This window comes from Somniosus microcephalus, chromosome 17 (genome assembly GCF_052327205.1).
Source record: "Somniosus microcephalus isolate GS21.2 chromosome 17, FLI_Smic_1.0, whole genome shotgun sequence".
Taxonomy (NCBI): Eukaryota; Metazoa; Chordata; class Chondrichthyes; order Squaliformes; family Somniosidae; genus Somniosus; species Somniosus microcephalus.
The window spans coordinates 56,958,088-56,985,829 of NC_141003.1; the positions used below are offsets into that span (position 1 = coordinate 56,958,088).

The 27,742-nt window shown below is 42.3% G+C and overlaps 1 protein-coding gene across 29 annotated transcripts in view; it reads left to right on the forward strand.

Annotated features, from left to right (window-relative positions):
• Positions 1 to 27,742, forward strand: part of magi2a (membrane associated guanylate kinase, WW and PDZ domain containing 2a) — an 888,182-nt gene that overhangs the window by 720,641 nt on the left and 139,799 nt on the right. For 22 of the 29 annotated variants that reach the window (XR_015081568.1, XM_086010373.1, XM_086010375.1 and 19 more), the window contains 4 exons: positions 25,719 to 25,776; positions 26,271 to 26,392; positions 26,746 to 26,871; positions 27,300 to 27,482. Coding sequence is in view for 28 of the 29 variants with exons in the window: in XM_086010373.1 (XP_085866499.1) it covers positions 25,719 to 25,776; positions 26,271 to 26,392; positions 26,746 to 26,871; positions 27,300 to 27,482 (489 nt within the window). In the remaining variant the exon portion in view is untranslated. The remainder of the gene's footprint in view (positions 1 to 25,718; positions 25,777 to 26,270; positions 26,393 to 26,745; positions 26,872 to 27,299; positions 27,483 to 27,742) is intronic. The other 7 variants (XM_086010382.1, XM_086010384.1, XM_086010386.1 and 4 more) reach the window with 1 other exon arrangement.

The following is a 27,742-nucleotide window of genomic DNA, read 5'->3' on the forward strand; positions in this document are numbered from 1 at the left end:
CACACACTAGGGGTTATTAGACTTGTATTCAGAGGGCCAAAGTTTTAATCCCATTCTTGGCAGATATTCAAATGCACTGGCCTGTATATTACAATAAAAAGAAAATTACACTAAAAAGAAGTGCCTTAAACATAGTTTAAGGTTAGTTTGTTAAAGAGGAAACAGACTCCTGCAGAAAATGGACGGTCTTTATTAAGATGACAAAAATCATTAAATCTAAAAATGCAGTCAGCCAAATGCACTACCTAACATTACTTTGCATAAGTGCTTTAGGGAAAGAAATCTTAAATTAGAAGTTCATGATCCATTTTCTAACTGACCTAAGGGGCAATTTACTGTCCTCACAATCTACTGCTACTGTGGAATGTAAAATGTGCTTAAATGTTAATAGATATTAAATGAAGCACAGAATATTTATGAACTGAACTATATATTTTCAGTTTAAACTTGAAACAAATTCCTGGATTACTAAAGCCACTTTAATGCTGGCACTTGTTTTGTTCTGATTTTTCTTTTATTCGTTCATGTGATGTGGGCGTTGCTGGCAAGGCCAGCATTTATTGCCCATCCCTGATAGCCCTTGAGAAGGTGGTGGTGAGCTGCCTCTTGAACCAATAAATCGGTGCCAGTAAGCCAGCTGCCAGCGTTTACTGGGCTAAATCCATCTCCCTTATTCTGGTAACAGAATCACAAGCCCATGAAAACTGGTCCCACACACAATGAGATAAATGACCAGATAATTTGTTTTGGTGATGTTGGTTTATGGGTAAATGTTGGCCAGGACATTGTGGGTGAATTCCCCAGCTCTTTTTCAAAAACTGCTGTGGGATCTTTTATATCCATCTGGGAGGCAGATGGGGCTTTGGTCTAATACCTCATTCAAAAGACAGCACCTTAGGCAGTGCAGCACTCCCTCAGTACTGCACTGAAATGTCAGCTTAGATGACTTGCTCTTTCTCTGGAGGGGAGTTTGAGTCCACGACCTTCTAACTCAGAAATTAGAGAGCTACCACTCAGCCAAATCTGACATCATTGAGGCAGAGACCATTGCATACGTTAAGGAAAATTCAAGCAGTGGGAAATACAGGATTATGGTGAGAAAGCCGGATAGTGGATTCATTTTGATTTGCTCTAGCATAGAGCCTGCACAGACACAATGGGTTGAAAGGCCTCCTTTGTGCTGTAAGCTTCTTTGGTTTTATCTGCCAGAGGATCCCTTCATTGTGGCAATAATCTTAGTTCCACTGTGTTTCAATTGTTTTGTCCATTTTGTTTAATAATTATTGATAGCTATTTAGCAGTTTTACTCAAGTTCATATTGAATTGTATTCATTTAATTCACAAAATGTTAAACAATGGGGAAATGTTACTATCTAAATATGAACATGAAAATAGCAGTACAAGCAGAAATATGCAAGTTAAATCTAATCCAAGTTCATTTTATTCAAACAAGCCAGTGAAAGAGTTAAGTCAGCAAAGAACAAGTATTCCCTTAAGATTTACTGTCCTTCATTTGACAGTTATAAAATCTTTTACAAATGCAATCCTTCAATTTCTGGCATTTAATATACAAGTCTTTAGTGAACAAAATTTAGTATATTGGTTTGTAATGGGCAGAATATATGAACAGCATTCTTAAATATAAGATGAATGGCAAGCCCTTTTTAAATTGTATTTCTTCTTTAAGTTGTGAGCATGACCTTTACTTCTCCAAAGCTGATCTTTTTGTTGAAGAAAATCGAACAGTTAATAGTGTCTAGTAGCTGGAATTTCTGCATTCAATATTTCATGTCTGTCTCTGTAACAGCTTATGTCAAGAAGCAGCACTTATCTTTGTTGCTTACATCATTTTCCCAGAACATACAATACAAAAAAAAAATACTGTGCCTAGCAAGAACAGACTCACAGATGGAGATAATTATATATAACCATAGGAATTTCAGGTTAGCCAAGGATACAATACTATAGTAAATGTCTTATTTTACTGGATGTCACTGTAACTTTTTAATGCCCTACACAACAGTTATTGCAGAGTATTCTGTCCATTGGCTTGCCTTCTGTGCTCATTGTTATAAGACACCATCAGGAAAGACCTGAGAGCAAGTCAGCTGCTGACAATTTTGCCAGAGATTGTGCAATAGGGCACAAAAGTAGGGAGAAAATAATGGAAATGGCTGAGGAGGGAACATAATCAAAAGAAATTAAACTTACACTGAAACTATCAGATTGTACCCAACTCTGACGTTATGGAGCTGATTCCCATAAATATTTATATTAACAAAGAGGACAATAAACTGGTCTCTCACTGCCATGGTTGGGAGGATTGATGTCGCCTTGCCCGATTCCCGCTCCAGTTAAAATCAGCTTTGTAAATATTCTCAACTGCAGATGATGATTAGTACAGAATGATCTGTTCCATTTTGGGGTCTTTTCTACCCTTCTTCAGATTTTTTTGCTTCTACATTTTAGATTATTCTCTTTGGGGGGAAAATGCGTCGTGCCCCCTTTGGGACGCTAACTTTGCCGGGGCGCTACTTTTAGCACCCCGAAAAAGTTACTGCCCCCGCACCGGACGTTGAATGGTAGCGCCCCAAGCTCCCCCCTCCCTCTTGGGGCGATACCATTCAATATCGCGGTGCTACGTGCAACAGTGCCACGTGCGTCGGCACGTAGCGCCGCGGTATTACAGGCCTCCCTCCCCTGATTAAAGGGGAGGGGCCGAGCGCAGCGCGCACCAGGGCCCTGCTGAACCACCGGGGAGCGGGGTGCCGGCAAAAGAGCCCGGCACTGCTGACCAATCGCAGCCAGCACCCCGTAGGAGGAGGCGAAAGGGGACAGGTGCTGACAGGCAGCCCCCAAAAAAATGGCTGCCCGGCACCTGCCCTTTAATTTGCACCGCTGCGGCGCAAACATGACACCCTGACCCTGTTAATCATAGTGTCCAGTGGTAGGTCGGAGGCGCAGCGCCACGGGGCGCTACCGGCTACCGCTGCCACTAACCTTCCGCTGAAGTTCGCGGGAGGCATTAGCCGCGCCCGGGCACTAGGTGCTTTGCGGCCCGTTAGCATCCTCTCGGGGCGCAAAGCAACCCAATTGTTCCCCCTTTAATTACTCTTTAATTTAGATTAAATTAGAGTAGTGAGTACCAATTCCTTGACAGTACCTTCACTAACCCTAGAGAAGGTCTCATTATGTGCCCAGGATTACAAATGAAAAAATCATTCTGTTGATTACTTTAAAAACTGTAATTATCCGATGCCTCCAAAGGATCTTTCTGCTGTCTACGAAAGTGGTAGAGCAACACAACATCAGTCCTTGTATCAGATTTTGACTATCAAGTGAATGTACTTAACAATAAGTGAACATGTGAATAAATTACAATAGTACAGCATATATTTACATTAGAAATTATATTATCTAGTTCCTTGAAAGGACTGGGACAGGAGGGAGCTGTTCTGTTGGGACGGACTCCACTTGGCCAGTGCTGGGACTAGAGTCCTGGTGAATCATATAACTAGGGCTGTAGAGAGGGCTTTAAACTAATTAGTGGGGGGGAGGTTTCTAGAGAGCAAATAACAGAAATGACAACGGAGAAGGTCATAGACTTAGGTAGCAGTGGGGAAATTAAAAAACAGAACGTGTCAGGAAGGGACAGAAGGTATGGAGTAAAAGGTAAAGTAGTAAAAGGGGAAAAAACAGGAACTAAGTGTCACAAAACATATTTGAAAGTTCTTTATCTGAATGCACGTAGCATTCGTAACAAAATGAATGAGTTAACGGCACAAATAACTACATATGGGTATGATCTTGTGGCCATTACAGAAACATGGCTGCAGGGTGACCATGACTGGGAATTAAACATACCAGGTTATTTAACAATCAGGAAGGACAGGCAAAGCAAAAATCAGCAACTTCAGAAAAAAGGTGGAGAAAAAAGTTTTCAGGGGGTTTGAGATGGATGGAACAGGTTGGCTTTACAGGCAGGAAGGAAGGGGAGGTGGGGTGGCTATGTTAATAAAGGAAGGAATCACTATAATACAGAGAAATGATATTGGGTCAAAGGAGCAGGATAGTGAAACACTTTGGGTAGAGATAAGGAATAATAAGGGGGAAAAAACACTAGTGGGCGTAGTCTATAGGCCTCCGAACAGTTGCAACTCTGTTGGATGGAGTATTAATCAGGAAATAGTTGAGGCTTGTAATAAGGGAACAGCTATAATTATGGGGGATTTTAACTATCATATTAACTGGACAAATCAAATTGGGCAGAGCAGCCTTGAAGATGAGTTCATTGAGTGTATTAGGGATGGGTTTCTTGAGCAGTATGTAACTGAACCGACCAGGGGGCAAGCAACCTTAGATTTGGTCCTGTGTAATGAGACAGGATTAATTAAAAATGTCCTAGTAAAGGATCCCCTTGGAATGAGTGACCATAACATGGTTGCATTCCATATTCAAGTAGAGGGTGAGAAGGTTGGATCTCAAACAAGCGTGCTGAGCTTGAATAAAGGAGACGATGAAGGTATGAAAGCGGAATTGAGTAGAGTGGACTAGGAAAATAGATTAAAGGGTAAGACGGTACATGATCAGTGGTGTACATTTAAGGAGTTATTTTACAACTTCCAAAAAATATATATTCCACTGAGGGAAAAAAGGGTGTAAAAGAAAAGATAGCCATCCGTGGCTAAGTAAAGTAATTAAGGATAGTATCTGACTAAAAACAAGGGCATATAAGGTAGCCAAATCTAGTGGGAGGATAGAAGATTGGGAAGTCTTTAAAAGACAGCAAAAAATAACTAAAAGATTGATTAAGAAAGGGAAGATAGATTATGAAAGTAAATTAGCAAAAAATATAAAAACAGATAGCAAAAGTTTCTATGGTTATATAAAAATAAAAAGGGTGGCTAAAATAAATGTTGGTCCTTTAGAGGATGAGACCGGGAAATTAATGGTGGGAAACATGGAGATGGCAAAAACGCTGAACAAATATTTTGTATCAGTCTTTACGGTAGAGGACACGAAGAATATCCCAACACTGGACAAACAGGGGGCTCTAGGGGGAGAGGAGCTAAATACGATTAAAATCACTAAGGAAGTGGTACTTGGTAAAATAATGGAACTTAAGCCGGATAAATCCCCTGGACCTGATGGCTTACATCCTAGGGTCTTGAGGGAAGTGACGGTAGGGATTGTGGATGCATTGGTAATTATTTTCCAAAACACCCTGGACTCAGCAAAGGTCCCGGCAGATTGGAAAACTGCTAATGTAACACCCTTATTTAAAAAGGGTAGTAGGCAGAAGGCTGGAAACGATAGACCTGTTAGCCTAACATCTGTGGTTGGTAAAATGTTAGAGTCCATTATTAAGGAGACAGTAACGGGACATTTGGATAAACATAATTTAATAGGACAAACTCAGCATGGTTTCATGAAGGGGAAGTCATGTTTGACAAATTTGCTTGAGTTCTTTGAGGAAGTAACATACAGGGTGGATAAAGGAGAACCAGTGTACGTAGTGTATTTAGACTTCCAAAAGGCATTTGACAAGGTGCCACACAAAAGATTATTGCTCAAGATAAAAAAATCACGGGATTGGGGGTAATATTCTGGCGTGGGTGGAGGATTGGCTCTCTAACAGAAAGCAGAGAGTTGGGATAAATGGTTCATTCTCAGACTGGCAATCAGTAACTAGTGGTGTTCCGCAGGGGTCAGTGCTGGGTCCCCAACTCTTTACAATCTATATTAACGATTTGGAGGAGGGGACCGAGTGTAACATATCAAAGTTTGCAGATGATACAAAGATGGGAGGGAAAGTAGTGAGTGAGGAGGACATAAAAAACGTGCAAAGTGACATAGACAGGCTAAGTAAGTGGGCAGTGATTTGGCAGATGGAATACAATACTGGAAAGTGTGAGGTTATGCACTTTGGCAGGAAAAATCATAGAGCAAGTTATTATCTTAATAGCAAGAAACTGGAAAGTACACTGTAGTACAAAGGGATCTGGGGGTCCTGGTGCACGAAACTCAAAAAGTTAGTATGCAGGTGCAGCAAGTGATCAAGAGGGCCAATGGAATGTTGGCTTTTATTGCTAGGGGGATAGAATATAAAAACAGGGAGGTATTGCTGCAGTTATACAAGGTATTGGTGAGACCGCACCTGGAATACTGCATACAGTTTTGGTGTCCATATTTAAGAAAAGACATACTTGCTCTCGAGTCAGTACAAAGAAGATTCACTCGGTTAATCCCAGGGATGAGGGGGTGGTCATATGAGGAGAGGTTGAGTAGATTGGGACTCTACTCATTGGAGTTCAGAAGAATGAGAGGCAATCTTATTGAAACATATAAGATTGTGAAGGGGCTTGATCGGGTGGATGCGGTGAGGATGTTCCCAATGATGGGTGAAACTAGAACTAGGGGGCATAATCTTAGAATAAGGGGCTGCTCTTTCAAAACTGAGATGAGGAGAAACTTCTTCACTCAGAGGGTGGTAGGTTTGTGGAATTTGCTGCCCCAGAAAGCTGTGGAAGCTACATCATTAAATAAATTTAAAACAGAAATAGATAGTTTCCTAGAAGTAAAGGGAATTAAGGGTTACGGGGAGCGGGCAGGAAATTGGACATGAGTATAGATTCGGAATGGTCATGGCCCTGTGGGTAGTGGAGCGGGCCCAGGGGCCGTGTAGCCTGGTTCTGCTCCTACTTCTTGTGTTCTGATTCTGTGTTAGATTTCAGGAGATGGTTTTATTCCTCTTCCTGGCTGGGGTGGAGAGCGCCTTTACAGAAGGTAAGTACTGTAGAAATTATAGGGACAGAGTGATCTCCTGGAAGAGTTTCGATCGCCTAGATGGGCCGGAGAGGAATTTCCCAGATTTTTTCTCCCAAATTGGCCATTGGGTTTTTTAACTTTTTTTGCCTCTCCCTGGAGATCACATGGGTTCGGGTGGGATGGAGAGTGATAGAAGATTTGAGGTTAGGATCAGATCAGCCATGATCTTATTGAATGGTGGAGCAGGCTTGAGGGGCCGATTGGCCTACTCCTGCTCCTATTTCTTATGTTCTTATGTAAAACAACTGTTCACAATCTGCATACTAAATTACTACTTCTTCTGTGTTAATTTTTATATATGTGTTGATACTTTTCCTCTTGTATTTCTCACTACTGTGGGACCTTACACTGGCCGGACCTAACTCTTGTAGGTTCCAAACTGATTTTCTTTGTTTTGAACGCTTCAACTTACTTAAATACCTCTAATATTTGCCAGGGCTCCCTCCAAATCAATTCAAAAAGGAGTCATCAGTCATCATACACATAATTGAACCAATCACACAGCACTGTTTATGGTTGAATTATGTGGCTTGATTCTTTCTCTTGTCTGCAAAACCTTGCAACATTGGTATTGATTTAAATTGATGACATTGAATTTACCTGCAGCTAATTTTTAAACTCCTTACTTATTGTGAGTGGATTAAAAAGGACAGCCAGTAAGCTAAAAATAAAATTTTTTGTCACAAAGTATCTCAATAGTTTCCAAACTCTGATATCTTGAGATTAAACACTGTACTAAATGATATTACGGATCAGGTAGAGGGAAAGACGAATTTGGAATTTAAATGAACATTACTAATTAAAACCCAAAAATATGAAGGCAGATTTTTCCCCTTTGTTGTGCCTCAGTTACTCGGTCCAGCAAAGAGGAAAAGGGGGAGGGTTTCCGTTCCATCAGGTCTCCATCCCCACGATGCAGCTACAGAACGGATGTTGCCTGGCCTGCTGAGTTTTTCCAGCATTTTCTGTTGTTATTACAGAATTTCTGGAGTGTCCTCAAACTGATGTTCTCACTGAGAGGTTAACTAGTACTGTTAGGGTGGGTTTAAACTAATTTAGCAGCAGAAAGGAAACCAAAAAATAGCAGAAATTGGATCAGAGAACACCGAGATATAAACAGCAGTAAATTAGAAATATCTCAAAGATTGCAGGGGCCAGATTGAGGAAAATAGCAAAAGTGATGAAGGAGGTATTAAATTGTATGTACGTCAATGTCTGTAGTGTAACTAATAAGGTTGGTGAGCTGCAGGCACAACTTGCTACATGGGATTCTGATGTTGTTGCATTAACAGAGACATGGCTCAAACAAGGCCAGGAATGGGTTCTTAATATTCCCGGTTAACAAGTATTCAGGAATGAAAGAGAAGGAAAAAGAGGAGGGGGCATGGCAGCGATTAAGGATGATGTTACAGTTCTAAATAGAAATGATACACTACATAGTTCTAGGACTGAATCTATTTGGCTTGAGTTGAGGAACAGAAGTGGAGCTGTTATATTGCTGGGAGTTTTTTTTTTTACAGAGTTCCAAACAGTGTGCAGGAGAGAGATGAGCAAATCTGTTGGTAAATTTCAAAAGTGTGTAACAAAAATAGAGTAGTAATATTAGGAGACTTTAATTACCCTAATATAGACTGGGGAAAAAACCTGGTGCTAAGGGTAAGGAAGGAGAGGAATTTCTGATATGTGATTTCTGATATTTCTCGATCAATATGTCTCCAGTCCAACAAGGAAGGAAGCAGTGTTGGATCTGGTTCTGGTAGTCAACTGGAGTGTGTTACATTAGGAGAGCATCTAGCTAACAGTGACCACAACAGAATTTGGTTTAGAGTAATTACGGAAAGAGACCAAAAAATATCAAAGGTATAAATGTTCAACTTGGGAAGAGCTAATTTCAGTGATTTAAGAAGAGACCTACCACAGGTAGATAAGAAAAGGCAGTAATGAAGCAATGGAAGGCATTCAGGGCAGAGATCGTTCTGGTACAAACGAGGCATATTCCTTTGAAGGGAAATGGTAGAGCATCCAAAGCTAATGCGCCCTGGATCACAAAGGAAGCGGATGATGTGAAGGTTACACTAAAAGAGGAGAGGGAAGTTATGGAAAGGATAGTAATAGATAGAGAAGATGTACTAAAAAGATTAGCATTACTGAAAGCTGGTAAGACACCTGGTCCAGATGGAATGCATCCTACGTTACTGAAAAAAGCAAAGGTAGAAATAGCAGAGGCATTGGTCTCGATCTTTCAATCTTGATTGGATGCAGAAGTAGTGCTGGAGGACTGGAGGGTTGCTAATGTTGATACCACTATTCAAGAAAGGGGGATAAACCAGGAAACTACAGGCCAGTCAGCTTAACATCGGAGGTGGGGAAGTTATTGGAAACCATTATCAGGGACAAAATAAACCTTCATTTGTAAAGGCATGGGTTAATTAAGTAGAGCCAGCATGGATTGTTAAAAGCAAATCGTGTCTGACTAACTTGATTGAATTCTTTGATGAGGTAACAGAGAAAGTTGATCAAGGTAGTGCAGTAGATGTATATATGGACTTTCGGAAGGCATTCGACAAAGTACCACACAGAAGGCTTGCTAAGAAGATGGAATTAAGGGGGGAGTGGTGGTATGGATACAAAATGGGCTCAGTGACGGGAAGCAAAGGGTGGTGGTGGATGGATGTTTTTCAGACTGGCAGTGGTATTACCCAAGGGTCAGTTTTGGGTCCATTACTCTTTTCAATTTTTATAAATGACTTAGTCTCGGGTATAAGGAGCAGCATTATAAAGTTTGGAGGTGATACAAAACTAGGCAAAGTAGTAGATAATGATGAGGATAGTTATAGACTTCAGGATGACATAGACAGAATGGTGAAATTGGAAGAGGCATGGAAGATGGAGTTCAATGCAGAGACGTGTGAAGTGCTAATGTAACCCCGTTATTTAAAAAAGGCAGTAGAGAGAAAACGGGGAATTATAGACCGGTAAGCCTGACATCGGTAGTGGGGAAAATGCTAGAGTCCATTATAAAGGATGTAATAGCAGAGCACTTGGAAAACAGTGACAGGATCGGACAAAGTCAACATGGATTTACAAAAGGTAAATCATGCTTGACTAATCTACTGGAATTTTTTGAGGATGTAACTGGTAGAATAGATAAGGGAGAACCAGTGGATGTGGTGTATTTGGACTTTCAAAAGGCTTTCGATAAGGTCCCGCATAAGAGATTAGCGTGCAAAGTTAAAGCACATGGGATTGCGGGTAAGGTACTGACTTGGATAGAGAACTGGTTGGCAGACAGGAAGCAGAGAGTTGGAATAAACGGGTCTTTTTCCGAGTGGCAGGCAGTGACTAGTGGGGTACCGCAGGGATCGGTGCTAGGACCCCAGTTATTCACAATATATATTAATGACCTAGACGAGGGAACTAGATGTAATATCTCCAAATTTGCAGATGACACAAAGTTGGATGGGATTGTGTGCTGTGAGGAGGATGCAGAGAAACTCCAGTATGATTTAGACAGGTTGGGTGACTGGGCAGATGCATGGCAGATGCAGTATAATGTGGATAAATGCGAGGTTATCCACTTTGGTGGCAAAAACAGGAAGGCAGATTATTATCTGAACGGCAATAGATTGGGAAAAGGGGAAGTGCAACGAGATCTGGGTGTCCTTTGCACCAGTCACTGAAGGTAAGCATGCAGGTGCAGCAGGCGGTTAAGAAGGCAAATGGTATGTTGGCCTTCATAGCGAGAGGATTTGAGTACAGGAGCAAGGATGTCTTGCTGCAGTTGTACAGGGCCTTGGTGAGACCACACCTTGAGTATTGTGTGCAGTTTTGGTCGCAATATCTGAGGAAGGATGTTCTTGACATGGAGGGAGTGCAGCGAAGATTCACCAGACTGATACCTGGGCTGGCAGGAATGACGTATGAAGAGAGATTGGGTCGATTGGGCTTGTATTTGCTAGAGTTTAGAAGAATGAGAGGGGATCTCATTGAAACTTATAAAATTCTAACAGGACTAGACAGACCAGGTGCAGGAAGGATGTTCCCGATGGCGGGGGAGTCCAGAACCAGGGGTCACAGTCTAAGGATAAGGGGTAAGCCATTTAGGACTGAGATGAGGATGAATTTCTTCACCCAGAGAGTGGTGAACCTGTGGAATTCTCTACCACAGAAGGCAGTTGAGGCCAATTCATTAAATATATTCAAGAAGGAATTAGATATATTTCTTAAGGCTAAAGGAATCAAGGGATATGGGGAGAAAGCAGGGACAGGGTACTGAATTTGGATGATCAGCCATGATCTGATTAAATGGCAGAACAGGCTCGAAGGGCCGAATGGCCTACTCCTGCTCCTATCTTCTATGTTTCTAAGTGATGCACTTTGGGAGGACTAATATGGGGAGAGCGCGGGAATATGGTATTGAGATAGAGAATCAGCCATGATCATATTGAATGGCGGAGCAGGCTCGAATGGCCTACTCCTGCTCCTATTTTTCTATGTTTCTAAGACAGTATATATACTATAAATAAATGGCATGGTTTTGAAAAATGTAGATGAGCAGAGAGACTTTGGAGTCCATATAGACAAATCCTTAAAGGTGGCAGGACAAGTTGATCAGGTGGTTAAAAAAGCATATGGGTTACTTGGGCTTATAAATAGAGGAATAGAATATAAAAGCAAATAGATCATGGTAGAACTTTACAAATCATTGGTTATGCCTCAGCTGGAGAATTGTGGACAATTCTGGACACCACATTTCAGGAAAGATGTAAAGGCCTTAGAAAGGGTACAGAGGAGGTTTACTAGGGATGGGGGACTTCAGTTATGAGAAGAGAATGGAAAAATTAAGACTGTTCTCCTTGGAACAGAGTAGGTTAGAGGTGACCTAATAGAGGTTTTCAAGATGATGAGAGGTTTTGATAGAGTAGATAGAGAAAAACTATTCCTTCTGGCGAGTGGGTCAATAACCAGAGATCATAGATTTAGAATCATTGGCAAAAGATCTAGAGGGGAGTTGAGGAAAAATCTTTTCACTCGGAGAGTTGTCGGGATCTGGAGCGCTCTACCTGAAAAGGTGGTGGAAGCTGATTCCATGAATAATTTTAAAAGGGAGTTGGACAGGTACTTGAGTATGAGGAACTTACAGGGTTATGAACAAAAAGCGGGGATGTGGGACTAAGTACGACTGCTCTTTCAAAGAGCCAGCAGAGGCCTCCTGTGCTGTAAGTTTCTATGATGTCACTGGGCCTGTGCCTGCAGTAGACTCCATGTATTCTCACAGCTGAGGTGGGAGAGGGCGTTTCTGGGCCCTCCCTCCTCACTTTCCTCATTGTCTGCCCGTAGTGCACCAAAGCAGAGGGGCACACAAAGGTACTTTTCTGCTCAGGAAAATTATACTTGGCAGCACAACCTGCACCAGGACACTCCATAGACTGCAGTATTTGCTGAGGTCCGGCAACACCCCAACGATTTCTGGATCCATTAGGAAAGGCGTTTGGATCCCCAGTATGAAGTTTGGGACTCAGGGCCAGGACTGTGTGTGTTTACGCCTCCCCACCCCTGTTCCAATGCCAGTACAAGGTTCTGTGAGTGGGCTGGTCTGTGCCAAGAGTGCAAATGACCCAGGCCAGAAAAACTCAGCCATGGCCAGGAGAGGATGGTTGGTCATAAGGCAAACATTTTTGATTTGTGATAAAATATTTAAGTGAAGGAATTATTCAAGACCACATTTATGTTTAAAAAAGACTTGTGAAATTCTTGCAAGTGTTTATTATACATTTATCAGAATTAACATAATTGTATTGTACTCTGCAAGAGAAAATTAACTCTAGAATAGGTAACAAAAGCATTGACTACTCATGGTTCATCAGTGGGTTAGTATTAGCTCTCAATATCATTTTGGATATTTATGATCTTATGCTTGTTTTATTCATGTCTTCATGACATCATTATCCGAGACTTATCATTCATTTTTCCAACTACTATTTGTGTCACTTATATTTTTTTAAATAGCATCTGTGCTAAACATCAATTTACAGTACATTGGTTGCACCAAAGTATTAATGTGCAGAATATTCCGGCAATTATTGCAAGTTATGACTTGAAAAGTAATTTCAAACGTTTTTAAAGATTTGGCTGCTGAGCATTGTTTCTCAAAAATATGCGCAGCATTTGTAGAAATATTCTACAACACTTATTTACTCCTGGCGATGTCAAGTAGTGCTTCCAGATTGCCATACAACGTATTTTGGCCATGTTGAGGTTTTTAGTGAGGGAAAATACTATTTGTTAGCTAGAAAAACAGCTGATCCCAGCAGCAATGGTAACTTTCAATGTGTAGAGTGCTATTCAAAATAATAGCGGACATTTTTCAGACATCACTGTCACAATTCCAGGTCGGGGGAGAGGGAAATCAAAAGTTGCTGATGTTTAGAGCATGCTGTATCAAAACTAAATGCTTGTACGGTGATTTTATTCTCTCTGATTAATACGTCATTTTTAGAAATTGTTGAAAATGTAATCTTTCTGTCTACCAAACACAATTGCTCTGTTATGTATTCATGGTAGATATTGCACTGTGCATTGAAAAATTCAAATTACTTTATAGCAAGTAGTGTGCTAGAATATAATTACTGCAGTAAACTTTAACACTTCTGCCCCATCTGTGGTACACATTTGAAGTCATCATGGTCTTAAAGCATCAAATGCCTCAAAATCATTAAGTCCATGGGCAGACCATCTAAAAGAGTTAGTGTCGAACCACTAATGATGTGCAGCAGCTGTGGCATAACTGTAACTGACACCATTGTCAAACCACTCTGTTTTGCATCAGCACTTCACCAAAAAAAAGTGTTGAAGATAGTACTGTTATGTAGCCAGTAAATGTAAAAAAGGACGAACATTCAAGTCTCAATTAAAGTACATATGACTCAACACTAATTGGTGCCAAAATAATATAAAATTAGAGTTGTGTCACAGCTGGAAAATGTTTTTTTTAAGTCTAGGTAAAAGTTAGTAGAATACTAGGTGGTGCAGTGTGTCAAAGCACTGAACTTTAATCTCTGGGACCTGTGTTTGAATCCAGCTCAGAATGTTGGCAAGGAATTCTCATTCATCCACTGGCTGTAAAAGTGTAAGTCAAATGACTTTAGGTAGTCTCAACCCATTGGGCGTGAGTCTACATTACAAAAGTGCACTTCATTTCACCTGAATTAGCAGTTTCATTCCTACTCATAGAGAGATTGTATTTGCACTTTAACAAGCTCTCTATGGTGTATAATTGAATAAAACCTCAAGGAGAGACTAAGAACATTTAAAAGACCAAATGATGGCATTTTTTTAAGAGCGAGCCAGGAGTTGAAGGGAATTGGATCAGTTTCCTGCAGCACAGGCTGGGGAAGGATAATACAAGTTTTGAAATGTCATTAAGGAAAATTGTAGGCAGGTTGTCTAGGGCCATTACAATTAGTTGTTGTTATGTGACATTTGACCAAAACACTTGTGTTATAATGGTACTTTCCAAGATTTTTATTTTATTTTGTTAAGGACAATTATAATCCTTATTTGTTGTCTGTAATGAAAAACCTTATTACAGTATTACTGTTGTATGAATAAAGTGGGTGTAAAATTGCAAATGACATTCAACTTATATTTATTAAATTCAAGCAATATATTGTAATTTAATATTGAATAATGGGGTAGAATTTCCTGTGTATTGGAGCCCTGAGACATTTACAATTGGGGCATAAAGCAAATACCCATCATAAGAGATGGAATTAACTTGGGACAGCACATCATTATGATACACCCAAATTTCACCGCTGTTTGATGCCCAGCTGTCGATCCCTGTGCCCGAATGCATCTCACCGCATTATTACGGCTCCATCCCCAGGCCAAAGAGCCGTGGGAGTGAATGGTTTGCAATTACATTGCTTCAAAATGGGTGTAAAATTAAGCACAAAATTCTGGGCACAGCAGGAAACAAAGTAATTTTCTGGTGATTTTTTTTTTTGAATGATTTTTTTTAAATGTATCCTCACTGAGGCCGGCACTGTATTTTCTGTTGCTTTGTATGCATTTTTATGACTTCAGTATAAGTCACACTGAACATTTAAAAGCTTCTACGATTGCATGTTCTTAAACATGCTGTGCCTAATCTGCATGAATGATTACATACTTAGGATTGCATACATAGGATATACGGCACAGAAACAGGCCATTCGGCTCAACCAGTCCATGCCGGTGTTTATGCTCCACTCGAGCCTCCTCCCGTCTTTCCTCATCTAACTATATCAGCGTAACCCTCTATTCCCTTCTCCCTCATATGTTTGTCCAGCCTCCCCTTAAATGCATCCATACTACAATATGGGCTTCAACTGTTAAGTCCGTGAATGATTGAGACACGGACTAGCAGGAGTGAAAACAAACAGATCTTTACTGGTGGAAGTCCATAACGAAATCATAAGTCCATAACGAAACTAAACAACAGAGGCTCTCTAGCGCCTTTTATACAGGGGTGGTCACTGCCGGTACTGCAGTCTGAGACCAGTTATTCTCTTAAAGGTACATACACAACAATTCCTCCCCTTTTAGATAAACAGTACATAACATTCATTTAACAACTAAATGATAACGAATTACAATCACAATTACTGTTACTAGATACAGTGGTTAAGTTTAAGCAATTATAAGTTCAGTCTTTGAGGAGGCTTCCTGATTCTGTCTGGATAACGCCTCTTTGGGGTAACAGGTTCTTCTGGCAATGTTGTCGGAATCAATGTCGTTGTTTGGTTCATCTGCTTCCAATATTACCGGTTCTGCGGTAGCTGCAATTGGAATGTCGATTTCATTACCAGGTGTATCAGATCGTGGTGTGGAGTTGATGTTTTCCAGTGACTCTAGAATCTGGTCAGCATGGCGTCTTACAAGGCTCTCCCCAACGTCCACAGTATACATGAGAGGTCCTTGTCGTGTACAAATCGTTCCTGGCTGCCATTTCTCAGTGCGGTAGTCCCGGGCCAAAACTGGTTGACCTATCTTAAAACTCCTGGTCGGCCATTCATTCATATTCTGAAACTGCCTGTTCTCCACATCTCTTCGGACGTTTGGCTTAACCAAATCCAAGCGGCATCGTAGTCTTCGATTGAAGAACATCATGGCTGGAGTTTGGTTGGTAACCGCATGTGTCGCATTCCGGTAGGCAAACAAGAAGTTGTTCACCTTGTGTTGTAGGGGTATATCTTCATTACACATTGCCTTGATAGCCTTCTTGAATGTTTGGACAAACCTCTCGGCCAATCCATTAGTGGCTGGATGATATGGGGCAGATGTGTAATGCTTAACACCATTGTTCTTTAAGAACCTCCGGAACTCTTCAGACACAAACTGTGGTCCATTGTCAGAGCAAATCTGTTCAGGCAGCCCATTCCTGGCGAATATGGTTCGTAAAACTGTGAGAGTTTTTTCTGTGGTGGTTGAGGACATTTTTATTACCTCTGGCCACTTTGAATGTGCATCCACCGCAATTAAAAACATCGAGTCCATGAAGGGACCAGCAAAATCAATGTGCACCCTTTGCCATGGAGATGAGGGCCACTCCCATGGATGCAGAGGAGCTTGTGGTGGGGCGTTTTGGACCTTCTGGCATCCTGCACAGCTCTTGGTCATCTCTTCGATTTCTCCATCGATTCCCGGCCACCACACAAACGCTCTGGCTAAGCTCTTCATTTTTACCCCTCCCAGATGACCCTCATGAAGCTCATTGAGCACGCTATCCGTCAACTTAGGTGGAATTACTACTCTGGATCCACACATCAAGGTTCCTCTGCACACTGACAGCTGTTCTCTTCTCGGCGAGAATGCTGGCAGCAGTGGTTCGCCATGTGCTGGCCATCCCTTCACCGTTAAATCATAGACCCGTGATAGTGTCGGGTCATCCCGTGTTTCCTTTTCTATGTTTGCATTCGTCACAGGGAGACATTCGACTATGGTCGAGTGGAACAACTCCATTGGATCCACTGCAAGGTCTTCTTCTTCCACCGTCGGCAACGGTAGACGTGACAATCCATCAGCATTTCCATGCTGTTTAGTTCCTTTGTACTCGATGTCATATTGGTGTGCCCCTAGGAAAAGGGACCATCTCTGCAGCCGTTGTGCTGTCATTATCGGTACGCCCTTCTGCGGGTTGAAAATGGAGACAAGAGGTTGATGATCGGTTAGTAGAGTAAATTTTTGACCGTGCAGATAGTGATTGAACTTCTTCACCCCCCACACTAGGCTGAGGGCCTCTCTGTCAATCTGGGCGTAGTTACGCTCGGCAGAAGTTAACGAGCGTGACGCAAAAGCTATCGGCCTCTCCAAACCATCAAGGAATTTATGTGACAGTACCGCCCCAATGCCGTAGGGAGACGCATCACACGCCAGCCTGATTGGCAGTGCTGGGTTGTAGTGAGCCAATACTTCCTTCGAAGTGATTAAGTCCTTACTCTTCTGAAAAGCACGTTTACAATCATCGCTCCATTTCCATGCTACCCCCGTTCGTAGCAGGGCGTTCAGTGGGTGCAGAATTGTCGACAAATTCGGCAAAAACTTATGATAGTAATTCACCAACCCGAGGAATGACCTCAGTTGCGACACATTTTCAGGCGCTGGGGCCTTAATAACCGCTTCAATTTTGTCAGGGGACTTATGTAACCCCTCTTCATCAATCACGTGGCCACAATACGATATCTGTTTCTTAAAAAATTCGCACTTGGGGCGGTTGGCTCGCAGCCCATGTTCCCGTAGTCGAGTGAGCACCTGTTCTAGGTTGTTAAGGTGTTCACTGTCATCTTCACCTGTTACAAGGATGTCGTCCAAGTAACACTGAGTCCCCGGAATCCCTTGCAGGACTTGTTCCATCGCTCTTTGCCATATCGCCGGAGCCGATGCTACTCCGAATACCAATCGATGATACTGGTAAAGACCTTTGTGAGTGTTTATTGTGAGATACTTCCTAGAGGACTCTTCAACCTCCATCTGCAAATATGCTTGTGCTAGGTCAATTTTTGTAAAACGCTTCCCTCCAGACAGTGAGGCGAAGATGTCTTCTATCCTTGGAAGAGGATATTGTACTGTGTGAAGGACAGGGTTCACCGTCACCTTGAAATCCCCACAGATGCGAATCTCCTTGGCTCTCCGGACTTATTGCTTAACGTTTTCTTCATGACAGGAACGATGGGTGTCGCCCACTCGCTCCAGTCGACCTTAGACAACACGCCCGCCTTCTCCAGATTCTCCAGCTCTGCCTCGACGGCTGGGCGAATTGCATATGGTACCGGTCTCGCTTTGAAAAACTTGGGAACTGCATTCTCTTCTATTTTTAACGAGGCGGTTACGCCTTTAAGCGTGCCCAGTTCTTGTTGAAGTACCTCTTTGGCGTTAGCTAAGATTGTTGACAATCGTCCAGGAGTGACGTCTTCATCTTTTTTACCGTCCACCGTCATTGCATGAATGGAATGCCAATTTAAGTTTATCTTCCTCATCCATTCCCGTCCCAATAACGGTGGTCCACCATTTGGCAGTATGTAGAGATACAATTTCCGTATTTTCTTGCCATTGTATTCGACAGGCACCCTTATTTTTCCTCTGGGGTATACTTTTTGCCCCGTATACGTCGTCAAGACGATGGATGTCTCTCTCAAGGGTATGTGTGAAAATAGCCGCTCGTAGTCTCGTCGATTCATGACGGTTAGCGCTGATCCTGTATCAAATTCCATTTTAACTTGGGACCCTGCTATCGTGAGAGTGACCCAAATGGTTCGGTGATCCTCTTTTGCGATTACATTGTGAAGTTTGAGACAGCTTAGTCTCCTGTTTCCAGATTCACTATCGCTCATCTGGTCTTCGGAACTACTGTCCGTCATCTTTTGTACTTTCTTGTACGGTTCCTTAGTAGCCTTTTTGTTGTCGCTGGTCTTCTTCCCAGACCTACAAACTCGTGCAATGTGTCCAATCTTCCCGCATTGTCTGCATATTTTGTCTTTGGACCAGCAGTCCTTCTGGTCATGGTTAGTTCTGCCGCAGCGATAACATTTTGCAAATCCCCGTGTCATTTCGTGGGTGCCGTATTCCTGTGGTTTTTGTTGAATTTCTGCAGCTCCCCTGGCTGCTGCTTCATACGATACTGCCACGCTGAAAGCCTTATCTAGCGTCAGCACTTTTTCTGAGAGTAACTTCTTCTGTGTTCCTTCACTCAGGAGTCCACAGACAAATTTGTCCCGTAGGGTATCTGCCAGTCCTGCTCCGAACTGGCAGTGCTTTGATAGCTTGCGTAGTTCCGTAAGGTAATCAGCATTGCTCTCATCTTTGTGCTGAGTTCTCCTGTGGAATTTAAATCTTTCTGCTATCAACAGCGGTGCAGGGTTTAAGTGTTCCTGGAGGACAGCAACAATTTCATTAAAACTCTTCGCCTTCGGTTTGGCTGGAGTAATCAGGTCCCGCAATAGGCCATACGTTCTAGCGCCCATTAAGTTTAGCAATATCGATGCCTGTTTCCCCTCCGCTATATCGTTTGCCTCGAAATATACCTCGACTCTTTCCACATACGTGGTCCAGTCCTCTAATGTATTATCAAAAGCAGTGATACAGCCAGTCTTCGGCATCTTGCAAGTCTAAAATGGCGCCTCCCGCGCTTTGCCTTCTTCCCCGCTGTTGTTAGCGCTGCTTTCCACGGTTTCTTGCGCGTATTCTTTTTCTTTTATTATTTTCCCGTCGTGGAGCGGACCCTCTGGGACACTTCCCTCCCTCTTCTTAGGTCCGAACGCTGCCCGGCTTCGAAACACCGGCCGCGCCCTGTGTGCTCCACCCTCTCTCTCTCTCTTTGCTTCCCGACTCGCTGCCTGGCCCCGTTGAAAGGCCACCCGATTGAGCTTCAGCCCGCTGCAGCCCAGGAAGGATCAGAGCACTACCTGCCACCAGCCCGATTAGCTGGGAAACCACGGACCGAGGAACCCAGCCTGGCTCTGGAAAGTCGCTCCTGCAAGTTTTTAAATCGATGACTGACGGTCGACGCCTGTTTCTCGAGTTTCAATGGCCTCTTTTTTTTTCTGGCTCCGACCTTCAACAACGTCGTCGGAGCTGCTGCTGAGTTGCAGGTAAGTTCGTTTCTTACTCATCGCCAGTGTTAAGTCCGTGAATGATTGAGACACGGACTAGCAGGAGTGAAAACAAACAGATCTTTACTGGTGGAAGTCCATAACGAAACTAAACAACAGAGGCTCTCTAGCGCCTTTTATACAGGGGTAGTCACTGCCGGTACTGCAGTCTGAGACCAGTTATTCTCTTAAAGGTACATACACAACATCAACCACTCCCTGTGGTAGTGAGTTCCACATTCTCACCACTCTTTGGGTAAAGAAGTTTCTTCTGAATTCCCTGTTGGCTTTTTTGGTGATTATCTTATGTTATCTTAGTGGAAACACTCTCACTGTATCCATTCTATCAAAACCTTTCATAATTTTAAAGACCTCTATTAGGTCACCCCCCAGCCTTTTTTCAAGAGAAAAGAGACCCAGCCTGTTCATCCTTTCCTGATGTGTATAGCCTTGCATTTCTGGTATCATCCTTGTAAATCTTCTCTGCACCCTCTCCAGTGCCTCTATATCCTTTTTATAATATGGCGACCAGAACTGCACGCAGTACTCCAAGTGTGGTCTAACCAGGAATAAAAACAGAAAATGCTGAAAATACTCAACAGGTCAGGCAGCATCTGTGGAGAGAGAAACAGAGTTAACGTTTCTGTTATTTTCTGTTTTTATTTCAGATTTCCAGCATCCGCAGTATTTTGCTTTTGTATTAGTGGTCTAACCAGGGTTCGATACAGGCTTAGCATAACTTCCCTACTTTTCAATTTTATCCCTCTAGAAATAAACCCTAATGCTTGGTTTGCATTTTTAATGGCCTTGCTAACCTGTGGCGCAACTTTTAGTGATTTGTGTATTTGTACTCTGAGATCCCTTTGTTCCTCTACCCCACCTAGACTCGCACCCTCCTAGTGATAAGTGACTTCCATATTCTTCCTATCAAAATGTAATACCTCACATTTATCTGTGTTGAACTTCATTTGCCAATTATTTGCCCATTCTGCAAGCTTATTAATGTCCTCCTGTAATTTGTTGCAGTCCTTCTAAGTATTGACTATTCCCCCAATTTGGTATCATCCACAAATTTAGAAATTGTGTTTTTGATTTCAAAGTCTAAATCGTTAATGTCAATTGTGAACAACAGTGATCCCAGCACTGATCCTTGTGGAACACCACTACCCACCTTCTGGTACTGTGAATAGCTACCCTTTACCCCTACTCTCTGCTTTCTGTCTTGAAGCCAGCTAGCAATCCATTCTGCTACTTGTCCCCTGACTCCGCATTCTCTGACCTTATTCATTAGTCTATTATAGGGTACTTTATCGAAGGCGTTTGAAAATCCAGATAAATTACTTCTGCTGCATTACCATTGTCAACTCTCTTGTTACCTCTTCAAAAAATTGTTAGATAGCTTGAAACTTTAGTTTTCATAATTAAAGAAGAAATATATGGTGTGAGTTCAGTGCTTTGCTTGGTCCCCAACTGTTTACGCTGATTTCAACTTGTTTATGCTCATTTCTACTTTCTGGCATATAATAATGAAATTGGCAGGAAATTTGGGTGTAAATAGATATCATCAAAATGGGTGCACTAATGGGCGTAATTTTAGGTGTAACTTCAATTACGCACCACAGGAAATTCCACCCCACTGTGTTTAAAGTTGCGGAAGTATTTATTCTCATATGCATTTCATTCAGAACATTACATTTTCAAGTTAGGAATGTAGATTTAGAAATGGCTGCAGTATGAAAAACAGAAGTTAAAGTAATTTTCGTAATTAACAGGTGTCGTATCATACTACAGGAAACTTTGTGCTATCCGGCACCGACGGGACCGAGCTGCTGCCGTTCCCTCAAAACTGCCGGACACTCCAGAGCTAATGTTGAAACATACGGAGATTTTCATCTCCGTATGAATCAACAAACCCTGTTGCTTAGCACAGCCTCTAACAGTCGGCAAGCGTCTCTGTAGCATCTCTAGCTGAAGCTGTTGCTTAGCTACAGACCTTGCAGAGCTTGACTGTTCAAAAAAAGCAACGAAAAGAATAAAAACAGCTCCTGATTTTTGCTGGTAGCTCCAGCTTGCCGGATGGTTCACCTCCGGATAACACAAAGTTTCCTGTATTTGCTACCATCTTAAATCTCTTAAGATAAGTCAGGACTGTGCATCGAAATAGCTAATATCCTGGCTAATATCCTGTTGTTAGTATAAATAATTTTCAACATTTTGTCATTGGCTTAGGAAACTGTGGGTCAGTGGTAAAATAGCCGCATATATTCTCATAAGCTTAAACGTGGTGAAGTGAGCCCACATTCATACTGTACAAGCTTGCTGTTAACTAGGATCACTCTGCTGATGCTGAACAAGCATATGTATGCGTCTTATCTTGACCAGCATATTCTGATTACCTTTTGCTGGCCAGAGCAAGGGTGTGTTAACTAGCTATTACACGGTAAGACAATATGCACACAAGCAAAATTTCCCTTATACAAAGCTTGATTGTCCAAATAAAGTGAAATACTTACATAATCAAGTGAACCTGATTCTGGGAAACAAGGCCTATCTACTATACAGCGCTTACAATTCGCCACTTTTTATGTATACCTTTCTGAGCTATAAATCACTAATTTACATGTCCTTGTAAGATATACAACTACCTCTCTAAACTACAAGATGCACATATCTGACCAATGGGTAAAGTTATACTATTGATTGACATGTGTGAGATGACTTCATCTCATAATTTCTATTCACTTTCCATACATCTTATCTTCCTCAATCAAGGTCATTTCATTAAGCCTCACACAGTACCATGTATGGATTCTTTCATACGGGTAACAGAAGCATGCAGATGCTTATATTTTCTTGGGCCCAGCTTTTAAATTTCAGTGGGGAAAGTAAAAGCATGAGATTCTGGCCTAGAAATTCGGTTGGTAGCGCCAGCGATTAGCGCCTAAAGAGCCCGAGAATTGGGGCGTTACCCAATTTTCGGGCGGGCGCTGTGAATATAGCGCCACCTCCCATCATGATGTCATTTCAGTGTGCAACGCCATTTTTGCGCCCCGGACCGGATATTCGGTGGCGCCCACAACCTTTCCGCCTGGCGCTATTAGTGACAGTTGGATGGAGCGTTCCCAGGCCCTTCTCGGACTCGGGGGGCGCTATTTAAAGGGGACAGCACTAGTATAAAAGCTGCAGCCATTTGGGCTGGCCATCCTGATCGTTGCTGGAGAGAGTTGCTGACCTTCTGTTGAACAGTAATTTTCTCATTGAGCCTTCGGAGGCACTGGCACTGGCAGCTTGAGGGCCCGGCTCCCGAGCTGGTGATGCAGCATCTGAAAGCAGGGAGGTGGAAGAGTGGCTTTAGCAAAAGGACAGGTTCGCAGCAAGGGATACCAGATTGCGGCAAGGCAATGACATGGGTCCACAGTGAGAAAGCATGCTGGCGGGGGGAACAAGTAGAAGGAGACAGTTGTAGGAGGTGAGAACCTTACCATCGATGTCGCCAATGGGGTCGGTAGCTGCAGTGGTTACAGGACCACTCAGACGTCCTCCAAGAATCTGGTGGACTCTCTCCTCGAGATCCGTGAGAGTGACCACTTGTGGAGGTCCTCCACCGGTGCGAAGCTGGTCTTTGCCAATCCTCGCCAGCATGGACTGCAGGGGAAAGGAGGGGAAGTTATGTTACCTGATGCCCTGAGTGATCATCTCACGCCCCCCATGGTGCAAGAGCCCTTACATGACGCCCTGAGTCAAATGTGTATGTGTGTGCCCAGACAGGGCCATGGGTGCATGCTGGCAGATGGCCAATGGGGCACAGGCCACCCTGTAGCCATAAAGTCAGGTGCAAATGAAGGGATGCAGAAGTTTGCAGGAACAACACCCACCCTCACGACCCAAGTGAGGTCGTTGAATTTCTTTCTGCATTGGACAGGGCGCCTGGTCACCATGCTGCTGGAGTTGACCCTCTGGCATACATCCCTCCAAGCTCGTCGGTAGTCCTTATGATTCGGCCTCCTGCCATTGTCTGGGTAGAGAACATCTCGCCGGCGCTCCACTGCGGCCACCAATTGCTCCAGAGCCTCATTGATGAAGCGCTCTGCTCTCTGTCTCACCTTCTCCATCTGGTCCAAGTTTTTATCGCCAGAGAAGGGCCTGCGCCGATTCTGAGGCCTGCAAGGCGCAGAGTGTGGATGCTGAAGCTGACTGACCCACCCCTTTAAGAGCTAGCCGGCGCCTGGAAGTCTCGTGGTCATCGGTAATTGAGAGCACCTGCGCTGAGCCCGTCCGCTCCGATATTGGGTTGCGCCGGAAGTTTAGCGCCTTAGGAGTCCCGTGTAACGCCTGAATTCGCGCCTCAATCACCTTTAGGGGCGATGCAACCCAATATCGCGCCAGACGGCGATAAGTTTCGTCTGGCTATAAACTTTGCGCAGCGCCAGTTCTAACGCCTCAAGCCGGGCTATACCCAATTTCTAGGCCTCTGTGTTCAACTTCTGCTGTTCTTTGTGATTTGCTCTACTGCTTTTCTTGAAGGTACTGGCTTTTGTTGGGGTATGGTTCACCGGGCAGCAGCCCTCTAATCCCACTTTCAAGTGCAAGTTCAGACAATGTGAAAGCTATTTTTCCTTGGAGAGCATCACAGCCAAGCCCGATCCTTCCTTTGCCTGTCAGCCAGGCATAAGCATTTTTCAGCAGAAACCACTGGATATTAATTGGGAGTGGGAACCCTCCCTGATTTTTTTTACTTCTCTCTAGTACAGGGGCATTGAGGCCACTTACAGTAGCCCAACTGCTGCTCCCACTGAGTACAGATCAGGAATCATGCCTGGGACCTTCTGGTCTGTAAGTCTCAGTACCACATCGTGCAGCATATTTACCCACTAAACCATTGTGGAGAGTGTGTCATTCTATGGACTTCTTGCATTTGCAATGTGTGGGGATGTAGTTCTTCTCCCCTCGAGCAATTTAATTTAAATCTTAGTTGTAATTTTTTTTACATTATAAATGCAAGATTCACACCAAAAGGTTAGGTATAACCATGCCATTAATGGTTCCTCTACCCCCTCCCATAAAAGCCCATTGGTATGTCCTTGTTACAGGCAATAAGCATATCATCATGAAGCAGTCAATGAGAAGCTCAATGTCCTCTTTCCTGTCAAATACTTCCTTTCCACTCAACAATTCCTAAATCTCCAAAAAGGCTAAATTCATCAAAGGCGTGAATACTGCTGTCCTATCTTCCCTCTTCTCGCATTTCTTTTGTAATCCTGGACAAGATACAAGGAAAAAAACTTGTCATCTGATAGGGAATCCCTCTATCATTTCCAGCATCCAGTCTTTCCTACTTCATTGCAACGTTTTTTGTTTCTCTCTGTTATATCAATGGTATAATGTTGGTGTTCCTCTGAACTTTCATCTTTGTAACTGCTAAACTCCAAATCTCCTGTCCTACATGCTCTTTCTTCACCCTATACCCCCACTGTATTGAAATCAGGACTTACCGCGCAGTTTCTACAATCTTCAAGCTCTTAAACCCCAAGCTTGGCATCTCCTTATCATTACTTCCTGTTTCACCTGTATTCTCTTTTACTCTTCTCAACCTTGCTGGTGTCCTGCATTATGGGCCTTGACACTTCACCTTGGTTTCTCAATTTTTATTTAAATCAGTTGATAGGCGTCTTTAGAAAGATGGCAGAGAAATGATCTGTATAAATCAGTGTTTGCTATCAATACATATTTTTATCTGTGATTACCTTTCTGTCATTTCAGAACTTCCATATGGTTGGGAGAAAATAGATGATCCAGTCTATGGCACCTATTATGTTGAGTAAGTTTGCTGAACAGTATCGTATTACTAATAGTTCAGAAAAAAATAATTAGATCACAGATCTACAGAAGAACTTTTCACAGTATCTTCAAAGTGACTGCATTGTGTGTGGCAATTATTACTTCATTCTACAATTTCATTGAATGTTCAGCTTTTCATTATGCTTTCATTTTTTCATTAAGGTGAATTGTGACATCAACTGTTTCATATAGAGATTCTTGTAAATGTGAATTGTGATTACAAAATGATGAGCTTTGCAGGATAAATAACTTGTTCTCTTTTTGAGCTAAAACTATCAGACATACATACATATTGGTACCTTTAAGACCTGAAGACAATATAATAAGTATGTCTTTGTTTTTTGTCACCTCTTGCTGTCCCCTGGATTTTTTCTTCCTTGCATATTTCCTACTCTTGATTACTCTTATTTCAATGCTTTCTTTGTGCCATTCTTCTGCTCTTGCTATTTTTCTTTTTTCCATATGACGCTTTAGTCACATAAATCGAAAAACCCAGTTTGAAAATCCTGCTCTCGAAGCAAAGAAGAGGTTGCAGCAGCAACATCCAATGCAGCAGGATCTAGTGCCCTACCTTATGCCAGCACCAGGTTTCCGAGGTAATATCGTTATAATACTGTATGTAAATGGCATAAAATTTGGAATGTTGAATGCTTTGTTATTGTGATGTCTTTCTTATGTGCTAAAGTATATTACTGTTAGTGTATCTTATTAACCTTTAGAGGCTTTTCAATATGTTTCAGGACTAATGCATAAAGCGAATATAATGTAATTAAAGCATCAATCATAACAGAAATGATGCTGTAGCTACAAACTAGGACATATTGGAATTGGTGGAGATTAATGTTCTTTTGAATTAAGTAGCATGGAACTATCAATATTCTATAGAGTATAGTCATTATTCATAAGATCAAGGCCTAAGAATGAGGGTTTTTCTCCTTTATAACTGTAGAAGGCTCATCATCAACATTACCTAGACCCAAACATACCTGCCCAGGCTCTCTGCCTCAGCGGTCGCGCAGTACGAATGACCTGTCTCAGTATCGGAGTGACAGTGCTGGAATGTACAGGCTGTATGGTATGTCAAAGTGCAACTTCACAGTCAAGCTGCACTGTTGTAAAGCAGACATTTGTAGTGGGGAATTCTACATCACAGCTCATTATTTGTTGTCAAAGGCACTGGAAGTGGAATGTGGTCTTCTGTTACCTGCTTATAGCATGCTTACAGTAATTGTTTTTAACCCTTTCCTTTCCACATTATTCAAAATGCAGTTTGCTTTATCTGCTAAATTCTCTACTAAAGTATGATGAGCAATGAAATTTGTCACTATTTTTGTATTAATCGTTGTAAAATTAATAAACTGATTTTATTTTTTACAAAATTGGGTCTAAAAGGGTTAAAAATAAAAATTAAAACCGCACACTCTCAGTGTCTTTAGCACTGTGATGGCACAAGTCTCACAAAGGTTTTTTTTAAATGTTTTTTTCTTTGCATTATCAACATAGAAAAGCCACTCTTCACTCGAGATGTTTCACAGCTGAAGGGAACATTTCTTACAACATCACTGAAGAAGAGCAGCATGGGATTTGGATTCACCATTATTGGTGGTGATGAGCCAGATGAGTTTCTACAAGTGAAGAGTGTGATACCAGAAGGACCAGCAGCAGTGGATAGCAAAATGGAAATGGGTGAGTGAATCAAAAAAGGCACAAATGTTTTCAAAGAAAGAAAGACTTGCATTTATATAGTGCTTTTTCACGACCATTGGACGTCCCAAAGCGCTTTACAACCAATGAAGTACTTTTTGAAATGTAGCCACTGTTGTAATGTAGGAAACGATTTCAGATTGACCTTGCAGGTGAACTGTTTTCAGAAAGGATCTTCATAACAAAATTAGTAATCTTCCTCACCCATTCAGGTTCCATATACAGTACAACTAAGAACTCCC